Source organism: Gopherus flavomarginatus, chromosome 6, assembly GCF_025201925.1.
Source record: "Gopherus flavomarginatus isolate rGopFla2 chromosome 6, rGopFla2.mat.asm, whole genome shotgun sequence".
NCBI lineage: Eukaryota > Metazoa > Chordata > Testudines > Testudinidae > Gopherus > Gopherus flavomarginatus.
Window position 1 is genome coordinate 71,173,021 of NC_066622.1, and position 23,107 is coordinate 71,196,127.

The 23,107-nt window shown below is 46.0% G+C and overlaps 1 protein-coding gene across 1 annotated transcript in view; it reads right to left on the bottom strand.

Annotated features, from left to right (window-relative positions):
- The window catches only part of FRMPD2 (FERM and PDZ domain containing 2), a 135,015-nt gene that overhangs the window by 77,674 nt on the left and 34,234 nt on the right, over nucleotides 1-23,107 (bottom strand). Inside the window, exons 5-15 of the mRNA XM_050960056.1 lie at nucleotides 22,379-22,564; nucleotides 20,503-20,620; nucleotides 18,866-18,991; nucleotides 14,094-14,178; nucleotides 11,413-11,563; nucleotides 10,074-10,145; nucleotides 9,183-9,357; nucleotides 8,292-8,442; nucleotides 8,057-8,195; nucleotides 6,511-6,663; nucleotides 702-887 (exon numbers count right to left, since the gene is read on the bottom strand). Of these exons, the coding sequence (XP_050816013.1) occupies nucleotides 702-887; nucleotides 6,511-6,663; nucleotides 8,057-8,195; nucleotides 8,292-8,442; nucleotides 9,183-9,357; nucleotides 10,074-10,145; nucleotides 11,413-11,563; nucleotides 14,094-14,178; nucleotides 18,866-18,991; nucleotides 20,503-20,620; nucleotides 22,379-22,564 (1,542 nt within the window). The remainder of the gene's footprint in view (nucleotides 1-701; nucleotides 888-6,510; nucleotides 6,664-8,056; nucleotides 8,196-8,291; nucleotides 8,443-9,182; nucleotides 9,358-10,073; nucleotides 10,146-11,412; nucleotides 11,564-14,093; nucleotides 14,179-18,865; nucleotides 18,992-20,502; nucleotides 20,621-22,378; nucleotides 22,565-23,107) is intronic.

The window sequence follows — 23,107 nt, forward strand, 5'->3', positions numbered from 1 at the left end:
GGAGAGGAGATGGGAGAGAGAAATGGATATGGGTTAGAGCAGCAGGCTACCAGGTGCCTGATAGAATCCCTCTGCTATGACCCACACTGAGGGCTATGCTAGAGTCATGTGAATAGCTGTTTGTTCAGTTTGGCAGCCGAACCAAAAAAGTTAAAAAAAGGAAAAATTCATTTAGGGTCAAATGAAATATTTTGTTTCATTTCTGGGGGTAGGGGGCATTAACACATTTTCACATGGTTTTATAGGAGGTTTTTCTCCAAGATCTGGCCTTGGAATCTATGGAAATAGGGGGAAATTCCAAAACAAAAAATTCTGACATTCCCCCCCCAAAAAAACTTTCCCTTCCTCCCTCAACTGAATCGGCTCAAATTTGTGAACAGTTTTGATTGACCTCAATATGCATTTTTGTCCAAAAAAGGTTTTGCATGAAAAATGTTCCCCAGGTCTAGGTTATGCAGGGGGTGAACATCAGCCCCTAGAAGCGGGTCAGAACTCAAGATCCAACCATCACTGAGCATTGGGATGCTCAGAACCTCACAGCTGGATCTCAATGTTTTTTGAACTGGGTCAAAAATGGGCATGTCTCGTGCATAATGATTCTGAGCATGGCTCTGAAGTGGATGTTTGCATTTACTAAAGGAACAGACCGAGGAGGAGTAACCCAGAGCGGAGGGGTAAGAATTCAGTGGGATCACACTCACATGAGCTGAAATCCTCTCCATTTCCCTCCATTGAAACCTTAAACTGGCAATTCTGGTGTGGTTTTTCATCTCGTACACAATGATGCCCTTGGCACAGATTCCCAGGACAGTGTCCCCTCCAGCTGCCTTCTTCTCTTGGGACACTCGATGGAACAGCACCCCATACTCCGGGAGTTGCTGAGTCACCTTTGCAGAGAGGGAGAGGGGTGCACTTACTTGGCGTTATGTGCAATGAAGGCTAAATATCACACAGGGCCCAGTGCTGTGATCCCAGGACTTGAGCAGAAAGGATCAAACCCAAGGGGAACCAAGGCAGACGACGTGGAGGGGAGATGCTCCCACTCTCTTTAAGCCTTGGAAACCCATTCAAAATTCTCATCCCAGCTCTCTCACTGACTCAGCATTTGATCTAGGGGATGTCAGGTCACCTCTCCCTGCCTCAATTTCCCATCTGTAAAATGGCCATTAACCCTTCCCCCCTGCCTCACAGGGGAGGCTGTGAGGACTCGTCACTTGTCTGTACAGTGCTCTGACAATTACAACGGATGCATGTACTCAGTGTCACTGCTACTTAGACACAGTGCAGATTCCTGAGTAGAAGTCTGCTTGGGGGTTAATGCCACTCCACGAACATTCAGTTTTGTTCCTTCCCACCTTCTTCTCTGCACCTTTGTTCCCGTGATCAAACCACAAAAATACAAAATGCATTAAACACACTGATAGTGCTAAAACTGCTAAGCAATTGATATCAGGAGTCAAGGCTGCCCTGGCACTATGTGGTTGTGGAATTTGCTTTATGCATCATAAAGAACCTCTGGAAATCTTAGCTGTTAAGGAAAAAGCAGCTCTCTGCCTTCAGTAATCTCACTCAGAGGTACTGCTCCATGGTTCTTCTTTCTTTCTTTTTTTTTTTAAATATACATTACAAGCTACTGATCACCTGGAAAATTCAGCTCCAGGGCTCGCTAAATTGTAATTAAAGTGCAGGCCAAGCCTGGCAGCAGCTTTGGGGAGGGGAATTTGGTTCCCACCAGGACTCCACTGAATTCCAGAGCAGTTGTTCAGCCTCATGCCCTTCCTGCACAAGGAGCGGGAGCAGTGCTTCAAAGATCCAACACTGCAGCCGGGGGGACCAGCACTGTCCATGCCCTGAAGCTGAGTATGTAGGCTGGAGTAGAGTAGGAGAAGCACCCAATTGTCCCCTTATTCTACAACCCCTCACCCCAACATCTTTACACCTCCTCACCCTGCCACAACATGTTCAACAATTATCCTGGGACTCAAATCTTACAATCCCTTGCAAAGGGCTGGTGGAATATGGCAAACCACAAGGTGATTTTTCATCCATTTTGTGAGTTGTAGGCCAATGCAAGGCTGAGAACTTGTGGTCTAGTCCATCCTCCTGCAGGCCAATCCAGCCTCTTAGCCCAAGCTTCTCAAAAGATTTTGGGAGACCAACATGAGTCACTTTAAAGGGGACTGGTTTTCAGAACGTGCTCAGTGTCTGTCCTTTGAGAATCAGAACCGTTTACAGTGAGTCGAGATGGGCACACAATATCTGAGGCCTTCAAAACCAATAGCTAAATCTTGGCCTTAATCTAAATCCCATATCATATTGGGAGGAAGAATTTGCATGTCCTTGCTTTACGCAATAACTTTCTCACCATGTGTATGGCATGTTGGTGACACTTTATACAGACATCATCATTGAAACACAGACTAACAAAGCCATTTTTCTACACTGGATTTTCTATGCATGATGGGATGGTCATTAATCACCATTAAGAAAACTAACACCAGGAGAATCAACAAACAACATGAAACACCAGTAATCCTTAGTATCAGATGGCCAGTAATCCTCAGTATCAGATGGCCAGAAAGAATTCACAAATGAAGAACTCCAGAGGATGACAAAACAGAAACTGGTAATACAGGAAATTATGGAACAAGAATTGAGATGGCTTGAACATACATGGAGGAAAGACTGAATAACATAATGAGATGTGTTGGACTGGAACTCTCAGGGCAAGAGGGGACGAGATAGACCAAGGATAACATGGAAAGGCACAGTAGAAGCAGAATATCAAAATGACATGAGAAGACACTGAGACTGCAGTAGGAGACCTGCAAAGATGGAAAGCAGCAGTGAAGGCCCTATGTTCAGGGCCATCCTTAGCCATAGGCAGAATAGGCAGCCGCCTAGGGCACCACTAGGTCTGGGGGCACTGCTCTGCAAGAGCCTGAACAGATGAAAAGCAGTGGAGCATGTAAGAGCAGGGCTGTTGGTTCCTAGAGAGAGGAATGCAGCACAGTCTGAGGGAGGGGATTGGCTGCTGGTGTCTCTGGGAAGGGGTAGGGGAAGGAAATCACGTGTGAGTGTAACTCTTTCCCCTGGTATGAGGTGAGGCAGGCTCTGCGGCTCTGGCAGTATCCTTTGTTGTCCCCCATAACGTCCATTCTTCTCCTCTCTGCCCCACAGAGCAACCCCCCATTTCTTCGTCCCTCCCCATGGACCACCCCTCTCTTCCCCCTCCCCTTCATCAGGGCTGGGTTGGTGAGGTGCTGGGGGGAAGGGGAGGCTGGCTGGCTGCCTGCTGAGGAATGAAAGTGAAAGTAACTTACTTCCTCGGCAGGCAGCCAGGATTGGAATGGTCTCACAGGGCTGGCTGGGGGTAGCCAGATAGCATGTGCGAAAAATCAGGACAGAGGGTTGGGGTAGGGTGAACAGATGTCCCACTTTTATAGGGCCAGTCCCAGTTTTTGGGTCTTTTTCTTATATAGGCTCCTATTCCCCCCCTCCCCCGTCCTGATTTTTCACACTTGCTGTCTGGTCACCCTAGATAGGGGTAATTGGTGCCTATATAAGACAAAGCCCCAAATATCAGGACTGGCCCTATAAAATCAGGACATCTGGATCTGATCACCTTAGCTGGGGAGCACATCTCTCCCCTGGGCTGGCAGTGATCCATCTCATCCGGGAGGAGCTGCACAGGGCAGGATGAGCTGCTGTGGCTCCATGGGTGCCCTGTCCCTGAGATCAGATGCTGTGCTAACTTCACCATGGTCCATTGGGCTGGCGGTGGTGCCCATTGGTGTGTGATCGGACCTGAGGGTTTGCTACTGCTGTAGCCACTCCGCACCCCAAGAGGTGGATTTTGGGGTCCTGCAGTTTTCCATCTATCTCCTCCTCTACTGCAGCTGTTGGACCAGCAGGCTGGGGGGTGAGCCAAGCATGAAAGCAGTACTGTGTTGCCATTTAAAGTGTCATTTAACAACTTTGTTTGCCAAACATGCTTACTAACAATCCTGAATTCAATTTCAATATATTTTTTTTAAAAATCAATATCTTAGCCAAAAACAGAAAATTAAGTTGTTGACAATTATTTGTGACAAGTTTGGTATGGGGAAGGGAGTGGACCAGTTTTCATCAGAGAAACAAAAAATGTTGACTGACTTTCCTATAGCCCTGTTACTGCTAAATAGAGCCCTCCAACAACTGTAATATGCTCATCTCCTTACTAATGTATAGAGCAGGGGTCGGCAACCTATGGTACACGTGCCAAAGGTGGCACGTGAGCTGATTTTTGATGGCATGCAGCGGCGAGCTGAGCGGCTCAGCCCGCCACTGCTCTAGGGTTCCAGCTGCTGCCCCATTGATACCCAGGGTCTCGGCCGCCGGCCCCACTCAGCGCTCACTGTTGGCCTGGGGACGCCCAAGAAACCCCAGGCTGGCAGTGGCTGAGCAGGCCAGAGGCTGAGATCCCGGCTGAGCCACTCAACCCACTGTCAGCCTGGGGTTCCATTCACTCAGCTGGCAGCGGGCTGACGGGACTAAATTCAATGAAATAGGAAAACAAGAGCAACTAATGACAAAGTGCAAGAGCCTAGAGCAGCGGTCCCCAACCTTTTTCGTCTGGTGGGCACCAGATGAAGGACCGTGGTGGCAGACAAGCATCTGCCCGAAATTATGCCGAATTTCGGCGGCATTTCGGCAGATGCTTATCTTCTGGCCAGTATGTGGGTGCACTCAGAGGCCCCTGCGGGTGCCGGGACACCTGCGGGCACCGCATTGGGGACCCATGACCTAAAGAGCCTCCTGAAGCACGGTTATCGTTTTGATTTAAATGGACTTGAACTGTACGAAAAATTGAGTTGTTGCCACATGCAAACTCGATGATGGACATTGTACAGTTTATTCATACCAGCAAACTTGTTCACATATATCCTAATGTGTACATTGCCACTCGTATTCTACTAACAATTCCTGTAACAGTAGCATCAGGATAACGGAGTTTTTCAAAACTAAAGCTCATTAAAAACTATCTTCGCTCTACAGTGAGTCAGGAACACTTGATTGGTCTCGCTGTTCTTGCAATCGAACAAGACATCACTTTGTCTTTGTCATACGATGACATTATTACTGATTTTGCAGCCAAAAAAGCCAGAAAGATTGCTTTTAAATAAAAACTAATCCTTGTTTCAATACCTCTTCATATAAATTTCCAATAAAATGTTGACAAATTAAAAAAAATTGATATTATTTGCATGATTCTGTCAAATCAGAATTTTTTCTATAGTGCTACTTCTTTAGTGCTAGTCCATCAGCATTACAGTGTGCTTAATTAAGTTAAACTGGTTTTAATAACATGCATGTGGCAAATTTTCCAGTACTGTAAGTTTATGTTTGTGTTGCTAAGAGCAAGACAGGCACGGGGGCACCAGTTTAATAATCTCGTCTAGGGCACCATAAATCCTAAGGACAGCCCTGCCTATGTTCCACATGAAATTGAATGGCAGAAGAGAGAGAGAGAAATCAGCCCATCTAATCAATTCCAGTGACAGTGTTAGACAATAAACTAACACAATTAAGCAGCTACTCAGCTGAACTGATTATATAAATAAAGGTATAAGTCACTGCTGCAAAACAGCTAATGTTCAGAGAAACTCTGATCCCAGATATTTCAGATGTAAGGGGAAGGAAAAGACAAGGCAAAAATCACATACACAGATAACCCACACCTAGGCCAACGGTGTGTTGTAGCCATGTTTGTCCCAGGATATCAGAGAGACAAGGTGGGTCAGGTAATAACTTTTATTGGACCAACTTCTGTTGATGAGAGAGATGAGCTTTCAGGCTACACAGGGGCTCTTCTCCAGGTCTGGAAATGGTACCCAGAGTGTCACAGCTAAATACCAGGTTGAATAGACAGTTCATCCATTGCAGTAATGGGGAGAGGGTTGCAGGAATGGACCCCAGAGCAACTAAAATTTTCCCAAAGAGAGGATCTTGCTATCAGGAGAGTGTGTGACTGGAAAATCAACTGGCAATTGCAGCCACCCTAGAGAGTAGCATTCCCTCGCACTACCACTGTGAAAGCTTTCTGGTCACAATGGGAAAGCTCGGAGATGAAATATTGTATAGGAGATGGGAGAAACCAGCATGTGATGGATACAGGTACCTGCCTCTCGCTCCTCTCTGCCCCCTCGCCCCCCTGTCACTCTCACTTAAGGCAGGAGAAAAGTGGAAGTGCATAGCAATAGAGCAACCGCAATCAGCCTTTAGGTGTCTTGTCAGTTTATCCATAACTCTGAATGTCCTGTTTTTTCCTGGTTGCTTTGCTAACTCCAATGTCTTGGAAAGGACTTCTATCCCTAACCTGCTGATACATACTCTCAGCTTGCACACATGTTCTGCCACCTTTCTGATATCATATCAGACCAGTGACAGGGAAACAACAGCCCCAGGAGAAAGAGACAGGGCCCTTTTACTGCAAAATAAATAAATAAAGTTGGACGTTTTGGAGGATACCCTTAAAAATTCCAGCTCAGCTTCATCTTCAAAGAGGGAGTGGTTCATGCGGTGCAGCTTGGCGAGTTCTCGCTGTATGCACTCCAGGGTCATTTTCTCTATCCGGCTCGCAGGAACGTAGTCTTCAATGCGAAAATAGTTCTTCCCATGCATCTTCAGGAGGGAAATGGAGAAACGAGAGGGGGAAATGTTAGTTCCCAAGGAGCTGTAGATAGGGTTGAAAATACAGTTCACACAAAAGCAGAAGAGATGTCGAAGGGAGGGTGCAGTGATCTACAGCGTGCAACATCACACATGCCGTGGGGCCCCATTCTGGCTTTTGCTGCCGGAGGCACGACGGAAGCGATGGAATGCAGAGTCATAGTGGGCAAATGCAAGGAGACTACCTCAGGGAAGTGTGAGGAGCACGGCTTCTCACATCTACTGCACAAGCATGCAGAATCTCTCCCTCTGCATGCTGGCCTCTGGGTACTAACTGGTTCATGAGGGGAGAAGCTCTGGCTTTCATTGCTCTTGGAGCACAATTAGTTCTAGGTCAGCTAGCCCACATGCTTTCAGGAAACCAGCCCCATTCTGTCTGGCTCCTGTGCAGGTGTTCTTGGGAGAGGGAGGAAGAGAGGTCCCCAGCTCTTCTTCCTCCTTTCCTTCCCCCAAGACAACTGCACAAGACAATGCAGAATATAGCCTACACTGTAGTCTGGAAACTCTGTCTATATTGTCCAGTGTACATGGCAACATGTAGTGCCTCTGCTCTCTGTGTACTGCCTGTGGCCAGAGACAGCAACCATTCTGTCTCAGAGTCACTGCAGCTGTTACTGAGGAGGACAACACCCCTAGTAAGCTCCCTATCATGGGTACTTTACTTCTGCTCTTTCTTGACTTTTATATTAGATTAAAGAAAACAACAACAGAGACTGAGAGCCAGATCCTCGGCTGGTATGAATCAACGTACTTCCACTTCAGGTGATGGAGTCACACCAGCTGGAGATCTGGCCTGGACTTAAACAGCTGCTCTTTGTATATGGAAAAAACATCATTTATTGCACCCAGGGACTGGACAACTGGTTCAGAAATATCTACACTGACATCCCTGTATCTTTGCCTCTTCCTACAACTCAGCCCAAATGGCAACTCTTAGAATGAGCTGAAATGTTCAATTCCAATCTCTTCCTTATTTTTTTCATCTCTGCAAGTCCCTCTGCACTTCTGAGTTGCATCCATGGCTGGAATTACTCTGGAGATCTTCTGGGATTTCTGGCCTTACCACGCAAGCAGGAAGTACCAGGAATCTCCCAAGAAGGACCAGTCTCCAAGATTTCCAGCCAGGCTTGGCAGATTCAGGAATGCTGCATACTCAGGCAAACTTTAGGGACAACTAATCTGAATCTGAAATGTGAATCCTTTCGGGTTCACTCACTCTACTAAGAAATGCCAGCAGAACTGAAGTGAAGGTGCCATTTAACTTGCATCTTAACTGTAAGAGACAGGAAAAGCCGCACAGGCTGATGGCGGACACCTCTGAGAAGAGGTGTATTATTTACCGTACCTCAGGAGCATAATTTCCAAGTTCCGCCTGCAAGGCTAAAGCACCTAACTGCAGGGAGGTCTCGTCATTGCAGTACAGCCGCTCCTCCAGAATATCTTTACGAAGCTGCAGGTAAAACTGATGTCTTGTCAGACCATGTCTGGAAAACAAGAGAGACTGGGAATGTCACGAGCTTCGAACTCCAATATTAAATGCCACCTTCCTCTTTGGCTGACGATGGAACCCTAGCACTTACTGGATGATGTTAAAGTGGTTGACAAAGAATTTTATCCTCAGAAAGAGCGTGAAGTTAATGATGAAGGTTTTCTTCTTGGGTTGGTCATTCCAGCCCTCTGGGGCCACTTTGTAGAGTTTGGTCTCATCATCCAAAAAGAAAAACTCTTTACCTGAAATGAGACATTGAGGTTTCATGATGTGCGAAGTAGAAGGAGACCATTCAATGGAGCTGAATTCTGCTGTTTTTCATCCACCCCTTGCACCCCTCCCTTCCTTCAGCAGATCACCAGGAAGGGCTCAGAGAGTCAGAGACCACAGCTGCCTTCCACGATGGTTATTCATGGCTTATTTCACCCTGGAAATACCCAGGATAACTCCCTGTACAGCTATCCAGATCTTTGATGGGGCTGGCCCTTTGTTGACACTCAAGAGGTGGGGAGGGCATAAAAAGATCCTGACACTTAACACAATCCTCATGCTGTGAGTGTAAGGACTGCTCCCTACCAGTGCTCTGTGGGTGCTAGCCACTCCAAAGGGCCAGGGGTGGGCTCTTTAAGGGGAGTAGCTGAGATTACACTCCTCCTCTGGACAAGAATGCTTTTGGAGGCATGTGGCCCACCTGAAGCACAGAGCTTCCTGGAACTCCTGATAGGGCAACAAGGCTCTGCCCTACTTCAGGATAAGTCTGGGTCTAAGGCCTTATCTACACTGAGATCACGTAGCTGCACTGGTGCACACTCCTGCAGTGGACACGGTTTACACCAGAGGGGCTTAATCCTGTTTGAAACTGAACTTCTAAAATGCCTTCCACCTGAGGAACTCAAAGGGTTCCACTCACATTAATTAGTACAGGCTAGCATGACTCCCATAGTCATGAGCCACTGTGCAGCCACTAGACATGGCCATGTACCTTTCAGGTAAGCTAAGCCAAAGTAGAAATGTTCCACCAGGTTTGCGTAGGCCACGACCGTATTGAAGACATCTCTCGCCTTTGACTTGATGTCACATTTCACCTCGAGGCACTGCCCGCTGAGCAGAATCACACTGAGGTCCCTTTGAGACAAATAGGATTTCCCTTTTTTAGTCTGAAAACACAAACCGGAGAGTTGAGAATGAGTGTCGTGTTTATGCAGAAACACCTGCTGGATTCCTGGTCTCTGGGTCTCCTGGTCCCATGGCCCAGCTGAAGGGAATCAGTTGCAAGGACTGCTGCTGCCTAGTTATGTCACAAGCATTTCAAAATTCTCAAAAATGTATGGAGTCCCCAGGCAAACAGACAACCATTTCCAGACAGCGTCTGGGGCTCTTTCAAGTTGGACCTTAGCTCCTGGGGTTCCAGTACTTGTTTATTTCATAACATTGATATTTCTGTCAGGATTTTTACCAGAACATCCCTGCTATGTGCTCTCAGCCTTAGCTCCAGCTTAATGAAGTTTTTTGTCTGGGAAGTACACTACAAGTGTTCACTGCGTTACCATAGGCAGCATAGTGTACATGATGTGCTGTGTAATCTCAGAGGACATCTATCCTCCTCCCCAAAGTTTTGCATCAAAATGACCTTCCCTAACTGAGACTTGATGGATGAGGCTCCATCAGTTTCACTCTGACTGCAGCACCAGGGATCACAACATAGCAATGTGAGGTGCTCACCTGTCTTTAGGTTCTCAGTATGCTACCTCTGGCAGGACTCCCATCATGGGGAATACCAGCCTGGGAATTAAAGGCAGGTTTTACAGGATAGCATGGAGATTTAATCTAAGAGTCATCAGATCAGGCCAAAATTCCAAACTTTCATATTTACCACAATGGATCCAGGCAGTTGTAAGGTCACTGGTGGTTCACTGGACAGAATGATAAATTCTGGCCCTGAAAACTGGGAAGAAGCAATTTAGAAAGTTAATAAAATGATTCATTCATATTCTGAAGATCCCAGCTCTCTCTCTACACACACCCAGCAAAGCAGGGACATGAACCTGGCCCTTCTACATTGCAGGTGAGTCCCTGGCCTCCAGGCTATTGGCTACAGCAGGGAGCAGCTTGCTTCCTCATTTTGCACAAGAAGGCCCCAGTTTCATCTGCTGCAGAAATGGGAAATTTTTGAACTCTCAAAATTATTTGTAGGCTGGGAAAGCCCTGCCGAGCCCTACCCTTTACACTCCTTCAGCAGCCAAAAGGAGTGGGACCAGCCGAGGCAGCTCTAGGTCTCCCACTCCGATGCAGAGAAGCACAATAGCTTTTCTATCTTTCCTTCACTATTGTTTTATACTTATATTGTCAGCTGTATGGGGCAGAGAATCTTTTTGTGCTACGTATGGACAGTACCTAGCGCAGCTGGGGCCAGTCCATGACTGGGGGCTCTGAGGTGCTACTGTAATATAAACAGTAAATAAATAATAGCTTGCCCTGTCCATCCACTTCACACTCCCTCTTTCTTTTCTCCTGCAAAGAGTTTCGTTGTGTGATTATTGGATTCCAATTACGAATCTGACACACACACACCAAAAAAATCTAAATTCCACTGTAGAACAATTTTTTTTCTCTCTCTAACAAGCTCCAAGTGCTGACGCACGTGGCTATTGATCTTCAAAGCCCTGCCACTGCTCAGGCCTGAGACGGGAGGGAATTTGAATTCTCTGGGAGCAGCAGCACTGATTTGAAAGACAGAAGAAAGAGGATGACAGCAGCAGCCCAAGGGGCCACGCAGGCAGCAACAAGCTTGAGTTGCTTAGAGGAAGTCTGAAGAGTGGACCTGGCATGAAAGAGATAAAGTAACCTGAAAAGAGAAGCGTATTTCCCAGCTCCACAGAAATCTGCGTGCCAGCATCTTTTGCTGCAGCATTATGGAAACAAAACCACCCAAATTAAAATAGTGAAAAGCTCCTCTCTCTGTGTACACAGGCCGCTGAGCAATTGACAGTTCTGGAGGCTGACCCCTCTGCTCTGCATAAGGATACCACCCTCAACCACAGGGTGCGAAACTTCCTTGCACCGGCCCTGATGGTGCGCCTTCTGGGCTTAGCCATTATGGGAGATCATTCGAATGATCTGAGTCAGCTATCCAATAGACCCTACACCGTTAGAGGCAGGTATCTGTGCAGGCTTTACATTTTGCAATCAGTGCACTCATTTTCACTAGTTACCTTTTCTTTCCTTTGGAACAAGCACCTCAGAGATGCAGCAGCTGCTAACGAGTCCTTGGCAGACACTGAGAAGGTAGAGCCTAAATTCAGAAGGTTGGGCTTGTTGTTCTTCTGAGTTCCAGCAGGGATTTCATCCACAGCACTTGCTGATCTTCAAAGGAGTGAGCAATATTTCAGATTGTGTATCCAGAGCAACGGACAGAGAGTTTAAAAGTCTTTGAGTGGCATTGTCTTATGCAATAAAGGACAATCTCCATGATCTACAAGGCATGACCCCTACAGAAAAGTGTTATATGGATAAAACTGTGAAGGTTCTACAGAAATTAATCTAAAAGCCTATAGGATTTAAACAGAGAATGTGTTCCTTTCTATACTGCCTGGGCGAGATCCTCAGTTTCTGGAAATCAGCATAGTCCCCTGAAGTCAGTGAAGCTATTGCCAGTTTACATCAGCAGAGGATTTGGCTGCAGGTTGTTTGAATTATCCTCAAGAAATCTGCAGCAAGGATGACATTTTCTATTAAATTCTACAGGGGAAAGGGTACCATTCTTCATTACTTTCTATAGGCTATTTTCAGGACGGGAGACACTGAATCTAATCAAATAATTGAGGTTTCAGACAATCAAGGGGATTGTCAGTGTAATTAACAGATGTTGAGCGCTGTGGAAAACCGAGGTTCAGATAATGACAACAATACTGGAGATTTAACCCTTAAAACACTGATGTCATCCACGCTCCCAGACAAATGTACACTTAGCGGAAATATATAATGCATATGCACTTTTATATATAGGGAATGGCCAATGCAAGCTGTGGATATGAAGGTTTTGCTGGCATTAGTTTGGGTTAGTTGTGTTATTAACAAATGGCAAAATGGTGAGTGAGCTTTGCCAGCCATTCCAAACTTCTATTCCCACCGCGCTATCATATATTCTGTATATACCACATGTATTACAGCAAATCTATTTGAAAGATGTTTCCAAAGATTTTTAAATGTTTCCCTGAGAATATATGCTGTATCTTTTTTACCGTCAGTCCAGCCTCAGAGGGAGAGAAAAATTAAAGCGAATGACCTAAAATAGCTTTTCTAGACATAAAAATGTCAGGAGTTTGAAGCCTAATGCCAAGCATAGTGGGTCCAGTGGGAAGATGAGAGTCTCTCCTTGCCCATGGGAGAAGGCTGCCATTTCTCATCCTGCAGGGGGTGAGATATCAGACTTCAAAGCTGTGACATTTTTATGTACAGGCTGGAATCCTGCATACACTCGTGGGCATGCTTGATTTGAATACCCTGAGTAGTTCCACTGAAGTCAAGGTAGCAAAGAATCCTGTGGCACCTTATAGAAGTCAAGGTGGCAAAGTTAAAACACACGTCTATGGGCCATCAGGATTAGAGTCATAGATCATAAACTCATCATGGGCCCAGCACTCTATATTGCCCATCCTGGCGCTAGACCTTAGACCATAGTAATTTGGGAAGTGATTCCACCTTTGAGCAGAGTTAACAATAACTGTGTCAGCATGTTGACTTAGAATGCCCTGGCAGGGATGGCTGATTGGGAAGAGGGCCGGTGAGGTGCTCAAAAAGCACAGGATAAATACACTGATCAATTTAACATGTGACTATCACCTCTACGTGATACCAATTCCCCACAAAAATCACTGCTGTCCTGGAGCATTCACTGCAATGATTTCTTACTGTACGTACAGGGGAACATGGAGTAGCTCACAGCTCTGGTAATTGTGGTTAACTGTTGGCTGTTTAATAGGAAGTTCAATAAGTTTACTCAGGACGTGATTAATGGAGAAATCTAAATGCACCACTTCCCATGGTTCTGAATTAAGTCAATCACGCCTGATGGCAGGAACTCCTGTTTAACTGGGACAAGAATTCTGCTTAACTAGAGTACCTATCATGGATTAAGGGGTATGTAAATAGGGGATTCTGGTCTTTGTGATGCTCAGAGGCTAACCATTCTTAGGCCTTGTCTGCACTTGGAATTAGCCCCAACTGCAGTTGCAGCATGCAAGCCCCCTGCTTTAGACATCCTAAGACAGGTAGAGGTGCAGCATACTCTGTTTTCAAAAAGGAATTAGCTCCAGTGATGCAAATCACAGCGTCCCTGGTCTACACTTGGGATTTGCACTGGAGCAGTCACAACTGGCTGCTGGCCACCTATGGCTGAATAGAGGCCAATCCCCCAAGTACAAGCCCCATAGTATTCTGCTGGTGGCATCTGTTGGTTACCTTTAACTCTTCAGTGAGCCAGGGGGGTTGAAATAGTGACTCAGTCTGAGAATCTATAGGAAAAACTAACATTACTCTGAAAACCATGTACTGCAAACTCGGCGTATCAAGGCCCATCTCTTATAAATCAGACGTCTTGTACAGTAACATCAGCACAAGTTGGGGGCCCAAACCTGAAGTCTTTGCTCCATTTTCCCTTCACCTTTATTCAGGAAAACACTCCCTGAAGGGAATGAGAGGTTTTCTCTGAGGAAGAACCGAGCAGGAGTGCAGTGAAGTCTTCAGGATTTGGCTCTAGATGAACAGTGTCTGCTACTACATGGCTAACTGATCCAGTTTCTCCCTGTAGTTTCACACTGGCTCACTAGATCCCCTGTGCCTCCCACAGTCATAAAAAGGTCAGTCTTTTAAGGGCAAAAACTTTACTGATTACCTGTTAAGGAAGAGCTTATAGCTACTGTGTGTCCTCGATCCAATCTGGTTTGGGTCCCACGCCTGCTGTGCCTGCGGAGCTCTCCCTAATGTTAAATCAAGGGAATATCACAATCACAGTCACTGAAGCAGTGCCAAAGGTGGCAAAAGCTTGCTTTACATAGGGAGGCAGAAGGATGGGATGGGGAGCAGGGGTGGGTGCTCTGCCTAGGGAGCAAGGAGGGGAGCTACTGAGACTCAGAGGGGTGGGACAGCCGGCTCCAGGCTGGGAAAGGGGTCCTGGCGGTTCATGTCTCACTTTTGCCAGCCACCAGGTGTAGCTGCTCCCAGCTCCAGCCCAGTCACCCCGGTTCCCACCTGCTCCCCAGCCCAGTCACAGGCACCATGGTGGCTGCTCCAGCCCCTCCACGTCCAGCTCTCACTTCTACCACCCTCCTACCTAGTGCATGTATTCGTTCCCAGAATGCAGCAGAACACACTTGTGGGTGGAAACATAGATCTGCCCCCTCCTCAATATTTCCATTGTGAGGGCACTAGCCCCAACCGCCCCCCAATTCCATCTCCTCTGAGGCGAGCACAGCATTAGATCCTGGGACAATATAGCAGGGAGAAGATCGAACTGGCTGTCCTGTATCCTTGTTTGCGGGACATAATAAATGACTGCACGACAGAGCTGGCTGAACACCGCATTAACAGCGTCAGTGAATAATCCTTCGTATTGGGACTGGCTGTTTGGTTCAGCCCTGTCTGAAGCCCTTGTTATTCGCTGTTCGTGGACGTTCAGACAAATGAGTTTGGGGGAATGGCTGTTTGTGTGTGAATCCCTATATTTGCATGAATATGAGGGTCCTGTGTGAAAACAGGAGCATTTATAATTCCACTGATAGTCCTTATTCTTCTGTTTAAATGTTTTCCAGTCATCCGATCAAAGAAGAGAAACAATATTATGTGACATAGGTCACCAATCACACCCCAGCAATACAAAACAGCTGAAGTGAACTGTTTGCAGGCTATTTGGCCAACATTTGCAGAAACTATTTGGTGAATACTTCTGAATAACTAATACAAGCACAGAAACCAGGGTTTGTTGAGGAGTGATTTGCAAATGGAAATGAGCTAGAGGCGAGCAGGGTCTAATTCCCTCCAATTATGGGGGAGCTAAAATCAGGTGCAGCACCAGAAATGAGTGTTACTATCGAGGCCTCTTTCTAAATAGCAACACAAAAATACAAAGTTGGATTTCAATAAAAGAGCCGCCATTTGAAGCATTAAAAAAACCAGTAACTCGGAAATCTACAGTTAACGTATGTTAAATACATAAAGCTGAATAGCCACAAACTTTGTGGATGTTTGACTCTGAATCCAGACACAAACTCTCTGGGTACCTCTACACTGCAATAAAACACCCTGGGCAACAAGACTCAGAGTCTGGGTCAGCTGACTCGCATTGTGGGGCTTGGGCTGCAGGGCTACAAATAGCAGTGCAGACCTTCAGACTCAGGCTGGAGTTCAGGCCACCTTGCAGAGCCTGGGCTCCACCCTCGGTCTCAATGTCTACACTACTATTTTATAGCCCTGGAGTCTGAGCCCCTCGGTCGGAGATAGCTGACCTGGGCCATTCACAGCCATGCTGCTGGTCTTTTATTGCAATGTGATTCCTGGTCCCTTGATACACAATTCTAACTATTAAAATCTTTCTAATGAAAATCTGAGCCACCCGCTCACAAGACAGGTCATACCATTTTCAACATGTTTGGGCATTTGGAGCAAAAATATTAAGAAAATTAATCACTTAAATATAAGCCTGGTGAAGAACAGCAACAATGGCAATATGCAAAAACAAACGAATACGTAACTATAAAAAATGAGACTAAAGAAATCAAAGTGTATTTTCTCAAACAGCAGATGGCAGTATTGCAAAGTCAAGCTCTTTGGGTGACTCAGAGGCAAAGATGCTGGCAGTGAGAAATGAAAGACTATGAGACATGTCTGATATCAAGGCCAGATCCTCCTCTGATATCAGTTAACATAGGCCCATTGAAATCAACATAGATGAGTTGATGTACACCGGCTGAGGTTCTCAGGAGGGCACGTTTACATTCCTATCTGATAAGACAGCCTTGCAAGTCTCTACTAGGGTGACCACATGTCCCAATTTTATAGGGACAGTTCCCAATTTTGGGGTCTTTTCCTTATATAGGCTCCTATTACCCCCCATCCCAATCCCTATTTTTCACATTTGCTGTCTGGTCACCCTAGTCTCTACTTGCCCGCTCGCTCAGGACAAGTTATCTGTATGTATTCTTGACAAGCACTTCAAATACCCTTAGCTTTTCATCATCCTGGTGGGATGACCTGACTAGTTCACAGGCCTTGATGCCATGCTTTTAGCACAAATCAAGTCCATTCCTTGTTCTGCAACAGCCTTCCAGTAGGAACAGTGGGGAGAAACAATTTATCAAGAGTCATCATAAAATGAGTTACATTTATGAATGGGATTATATGATGGGGTTGCTTGTGATTGGATTTGATGACCCAGGAAGTCCCATCCAGTCCCATATTCCTGATTTAAGATTAGCATGTGGCTCTTGAAGAAGTTGCTTCCCATGAACAATGAATTTTTAAATGCAAATGAGCTTCCAGAGTACAAGCTGGAATACTAGCAAAGATCACTGAGGATATGGATCTCCCTTGATTGTGGTGGTCTTTTCCTGGACTGTAATAGCCTCATGGGGAGAAGAATGTCTTTTTTGGATATATTATCCTGGGAAAGGATGGCTATGGTGAGCAAACTCTCCGAGTCTAGTTGTGTTACTTTATATATTGTGCTTTTAGGACCTGCTCCTACAAAGTGCTGAGTACCCTCAATTGCCACGGATTCAGCAGGAACTGAGTGTATGCACCATCCCAGAGGACTCAGCCCTTGGTTCTAAGCATTACAGCCACGATTTTCAAAAAGGGGATAGCCTCTAAATCTATATTCAGGCACCTTGATAAGTAGTGGCTCCCACACTGCTGCATCCATGGTCTGTTGTAAGTTTATAATGACTACAGTTTTGGAGCTTTAAGTATCCACCTCTCTTCCAGGAAGGAAGGATCTTTTTTTCCCCCTCAGTGATGAGGCGAGAGGGGTGGATTCTGTGCTGTGCATCTTAAAGGTGCACCCTAGAACTCTCAGCCAGAGAAGTGGGAGGGGGAGTAAGGGGGCATTAAGACCCTTTTACACCTCCCAGACCTGGGCTGCTCTGGGAGCTGTAACAACTCCTGGCCCAAGTTAGACAGTCTGAGGCACGTCTGATTGTGGACAGATCTCTCCTGCTACCCTATGGGCCTCAGTGCTACCTCGATGCCTTCTCCCACTCCCAGCCCCACTCAAGACAATCTGTTGTCTAAGGCAAAACTTCAGTGGGCCGCCCTCCTCCTACCTGCCTGCCTCAGCTCAGCCACTGCAGTCTCTCTGCCCATTGCTGATTAACAAATCCTATTGCAACGCTGCCAGCGAAAGGAGAGCTGTGCCACCAGACCCCTTCCTCCAAGAGCCCACTGCAATCCAGATAAGTTTGTCACCAGTCAGGCTGGGAAGGGCCTCTCTGAGACACTATCCCCCTGCACTCTGGAGTGTCCAGCCCAGCCCACCAGCACAAATGTCCTTAAATTAGAGCTGAGTTGCACTGTGTGTTATCAGTAAGGACACATGCTGCAGGCTGCTCCCAGTTTGCACATTGCTCCATGCAGGCGGCTCTGCTCTAAGCTGTGCCCTGGGGGTAGGACTGAGCAGGTCCCGGGAGATCAGAATTTGGGGGCTCTCCCAAATGACCATGGTGCTGAAGACTCTGAGCCAGCTGTGACTCCCTTACAACCAGCTTCCAGGAGCAGTTCAACAGCAGGGGTCACACACAGCAGCCCTCTGACTCCAGTGGGGGCAGGATTGGGCATAGAGCTGCACTCAGCAGCTTGATCTCCCCTCTCCCCTGACAGCCAGGGTCCTGGAGACCCCGTGTACCTGCCCCAGCCACCTGCCCCAGTCAGTTCCGCTCAGGGCAGGAGCAGATTGTTACACACACTTGCAGGCTCTTCAGCCTTAACATTCAGCTTGTTCTGCAGTAGGCCCTCTGTCAGCCCGTGCTCTGTGGTTGGCCGGCCTGGTTTTCAGCATGCTTGCTTCAGGGGGGTGACCGCTGAAAGGGGCTTTTCTCCACTGGGGAGTGGGACAGCTCCAGCCACCTGGGCTGAATGGAAAAGAGAAGAGTGGCCACAGGGCAAGGGGACACAGAGGGGACGGAGATGACAGGGGAAGGAAAGGAGGTATAGAAAGGCTGAAGAGGGAAAGGGGCAGGTGGGGAGGCTGGAGGGGGAGCCGGGATGTGTGCGGGGGGATCCCCAGCCCAGCCCAAAGGCCCTGTCTCATGCAGCATTCAGCATGCTGGCAGTCACCAGCACGTAAAATCTTTATTTTTACATAAAATGTTCATCTGCAGCCCTGGCAGCACCGAGCAAGCAAGAGATCCAGCTCAACTGGGGGCAGGGGTGGGAGAGCAGCTTCTACTATTTCAATTGCTTTTTACGCACACAGCTCGCCATACACAAAACAGAACCAGCAAAGTGGTGTCGATAAAATTTCAGAATCAACCAACTGGTATTTGCATGTTTGCTGGCACAATATTGACCGTTCAATACCTTTTCTGATTTCTGCACAGGGAAAGCTGGAAGTCAGTCTGGAGGTGACCTACTGCAAGGATAAATCACAGTAACCATTTCAAAGTAGAACCCTACCTCTCCTGCGGCCCCTGTTTGACAGTATCAAAGATGTGCTCTCCGAAATGCTGCTGGAGTCACAATAATCCACAGAAAGTTGTCTGTAATCCTCTGCTGACTGACTATAATTTAGTAACCTGGCCCCTGTGTTTGGAAACAGAAAAGAAGCCTGGTAAATCACCATATTCTCTTTTGATTCTAAAATTGCTGTATCCAAGTGCCCGCTTAGCTATCACTTGGTCTTGGCTCACTTTGATCGAGTCATCTTTGCTGTTGAATGTCTTGAGCGCTTTTCACTTCCATCACGAAAGCATTCACCATCCCTTGGAAGAGCTGCTTCTCTTCCCTTGTGCTTTTTAGAGCCCTACTCTGACAGTCCCTACAGCCCCTTCAGTGATCCCAACCAACATGAGTCTAATGTACATATTATTTCCCTCAAGTTTTAATTGAAAAGCATTAGGAAGGTTCAGGTAGCCAAGGAACAAGTTCTAGCTACTTCTGTCCTCCAAAGTCACACGTCCGAGAGAACCCAGCTATTTCCCTCAGGAGTGCTCCATATTGAGTGCCAAGATACAGATCCACCATATAGTGCAACTGCAGCAATTCCCCAAGAATGGTGACCCAAAACATCATGAAGTTGCAGTCGCTCTTTGCTTCTATTATAGCTTACCCCTATCCTTTTCCCGGGCCTTACAACTTGGGGTGGTAATTTTTAAAGCGGAAAAATATTCAGTGAAATGCACCCTCAATAGAAAATGCACCCCGAATGTTCACACTTTAAAACAATGAAGGTACTGATTTAGCAAAGCATTCAAGCAAGTGTTTAACTTTAAGCATGTGCTTAATTCTATTGAAGTCAATGAGACATAAGCATGTGCTCACATGATTTGCTGAATAGAGACAGGGCTATTCGTATGTTGTGCATAAGAGCTTGCTGATTTAGGGGCAAAACCAGGACAGAAATACATTGATATTAACTTCTGCTGAGGTGAACATCAAGATTTATTGACCTGAGAGGAAACAAAAGGACATGAAGCCGAATTCAATATTTATCTTACAGCAGAGTTTTACCCGGAGGGACAATAACATCTTGAAGTTCAGTTAAAGTGAACCATGAAGTCAGGATGCATACATTCTGACCAGGGATCCAAAAGGATGAATCCCACTCGCCTTTCTCAGGTGGGTTGTCTAGTTGGCTACAGTAGGGCTGCTTTCATGGGTATGATGAGCAGAATTTGGCCTTGTTTCTTAAAACTACTCTAGGAGTAATAAAAGTAAGAGTAAAAAACTTTTTGAAAGGAAGATGTATGCTGACCTTTACTGGGCTATTCAAGAAGGAAAGATGTGGATATGCTCTTGAAATGGCTTGAGCACAGATTCAGGGAAAACTATTCGTCACCTTTGAGCATTCGGTTGGATACACAGAGTACCAAAACAATTTTTTTTTGGTATAGTGTCTTTCATGCAGACCGTTTACTTTGCATCTGTAAGCAGTGAAAGTCTTGCTGAGTTGTCACAGATTTTTCTCCATCATACACTCATTCAGAGGTAAAGCAGTAAATATCATATTCAACTCTATATATAATTGACCCAACGTAATTTGAAACAATTCACCTGACCCTCTGAGAAGCGCAGTGTAAACCAGAAACCTTTACCTTGATGAAAATTCAGCTGGGAGGGCAATGCTGAGCTGTCAGATGCTTTCTCGTGCAGCCTTTTCCTTATCACATGGCTTCTGTTCAGCTGGCTGTCTTCAGTGGCTACCTGTTCTACCTGCAAACCAATTACACTGCAAGTCAATGTCAGCAGACCAGGGGACTGCAAACATTCATGAGGAAGTGCTCCTTACCCTCAGCTTGGTCTAGGCTCATCAGTGACACTGTATGTGAGTGTGTGTTAAATAAATGATACCTCCTATTGGGGTTGGAAATAAACTATTTGCAAATGGACTATTGGACTATTATTAACTAGAGCTGATCAAAAAATGGGACATTTTATTTGAAAATCTCATTGACTTTCTCTTCCATTTTTTTCCAGTCAAAATGTCAAAAAAAGTGCTCCTTGAAATCGTAAACTCTTGAAAACAATTTATCAAGCTTATTTATTAACCCCACCACCTTTCAGGCTTGATTGTGCCTTTACGGCCCAGCCCCATGGCAAAGGAGGTGCAGGGAGCTCACAGATATCTGATATAGGTAAGATGTCTTTGAGCTCATAGAATGACATAGACCAGAGTGGCAAGTGGAAACTCTTTATACAGGGGGCAGCATGCTCTCCTCCCTCATGAAGCCAGTTCCATTGGCCAGTGTGAAGTCTCACAGCCTGTGGAAAAGCTACTATCACTGTGGCATTAGCCTGGAGCGTGAAGTCTGGGCAATGATCCCATGGAGACTGGATCTGTATCTCTCTATGCGTGGAGGTACATTGTATGGGGAAGCCTCTTTGCCTCATCCACACGGGCACACACCGACACAAGGCCACTGTCAACTGCTCTAGAGGCAGTCTCCCAGAGGTCCCAGCACTCTCCTAGCTAGTCTCCCTCTATTCATCTCAAATTAACCCAATCCATTAATTTAACATAAAAATCAGACAACCAGCCCTAAAACTTCAGGGCTTTCAATCTTCCTTTAGCACCCTGTCAGCCTGGCCTGAGACTCTTGCCCCTCTGCTACCATAGGCCTTTCTGCTTCGCTGTCTCACTCTGTTCTCCTTGCTTTAAAGCAGGGCTTGTTTTCCTTATTGGTCTCAGCTGTGGCTGCATGCCGTCATGATTGGCAGTGCTGGCAGCTGTGCTGGCAAGTGGTCAGCCTGGTTGCCTGAAAGTGGGGAAGATGCTCCTCTCCCTTCTATCTATGCCCAGATGGATTTGTAAACCCCAGGACAGCCACAAAATCTGGTTTGGGGGAAATTAGGACCAGATCCTACTTCCTTTACTCTCACAAATATTCCCTCTGAAATACAGTGGGGTTACTTGGATGGGTAAATCCAGCAGGATATAGCCCATAACCCACAGCACAGTTGCTTTAAAGGTACTTAGCTAGTCTTAAAAGTCATACAGCATTCAAGGTTTTCACCATGCTCTGGGCTGGAGCTTTTACATCTGAGAATCCTAGGAGTGATAATATTGCAATCCTGGGATTGGGGCCATGGCATCCCAATGTTGACAATACATTGTATTCCTAAAACTTAATGGTATCTGGGTATAATTTTCAAAACTGCCTACCTCTGTGACTTAGGAGCCTAAGTCCCATTGATTTTTCAGGTGCTTTTGGAAAAATTCACGCCTGCTTCCATGGTGTCAAAAATATGTAGAAGCCTAATAGAAAAATGCAACCTAAACACTGAAGAAAGTACATGCACCTTCTTCCATGACACAAGAGTCACTCATTTAAAGCCATCACTGACTTTTCACAGGCTGTCTTGTTCTAAAATATTCGACTCTACTGTCCTTACTCCCTGCCCCGCCAAAAAAAAAAAACAATCAGAACTACTATATTATTGTCACTGCTGGGAAATAAAAGAGGTACTGACCTCAGTGATGCTTCCGAGCACAAATTTGACCATTCTCTGGATGTAAACACTTGCAGGAGAAGAGGAAGATTCCTTCTGGTGCACTTCACATGCCTCCAAAATGGACTCTGGGGAAAGTCTTTTATGTGGCAGATCTTCACACAGCTTTAGCAGCAGGGCATGTAACTGATCACTCAGCTGAAGGGACTGAGACAAGAAAGAGATAATGGTAAATAATAGCTCTCATTTAGATAAAACACTGTAAAATGCTCCATGAACTAGGGCTGGAATTTTCTGTGGGACCTTTGAGTTCCAATGAGAATTCACTTAATTCCCTTAGCCTCTTGGGAAATCCCAGTCTAGATACATAGAGTACCACTGAAATGAAGCCACCCGGGGAAGGAGGATGTCACTGAAGGTAAATGTCATATATTATGATTCAGAACAGTGCATAGAGGGGGAGATGTGGCTACTGACAGCAACTGTGGCTGCTCCACAAATCTGAAGTTCAGATCATTCATTTTTAAAATCTCATCCTTAAGCTGCATGGCACTCTATCATATAGTCTCAGAAGGGTCAAGAATTGAGCTACTCAAATCTATGTTTCTATGGAGACCAGATATTTAAATTCTACATAGTTATTTAGGTTACGAGCTCCCTACACTGAGACCATGGAGAAGTAAAACATCCTAGAAAAGGAGCTCAGATGGATAAATACTAATAGCTTCCCATATCACCAATGCACAGTTA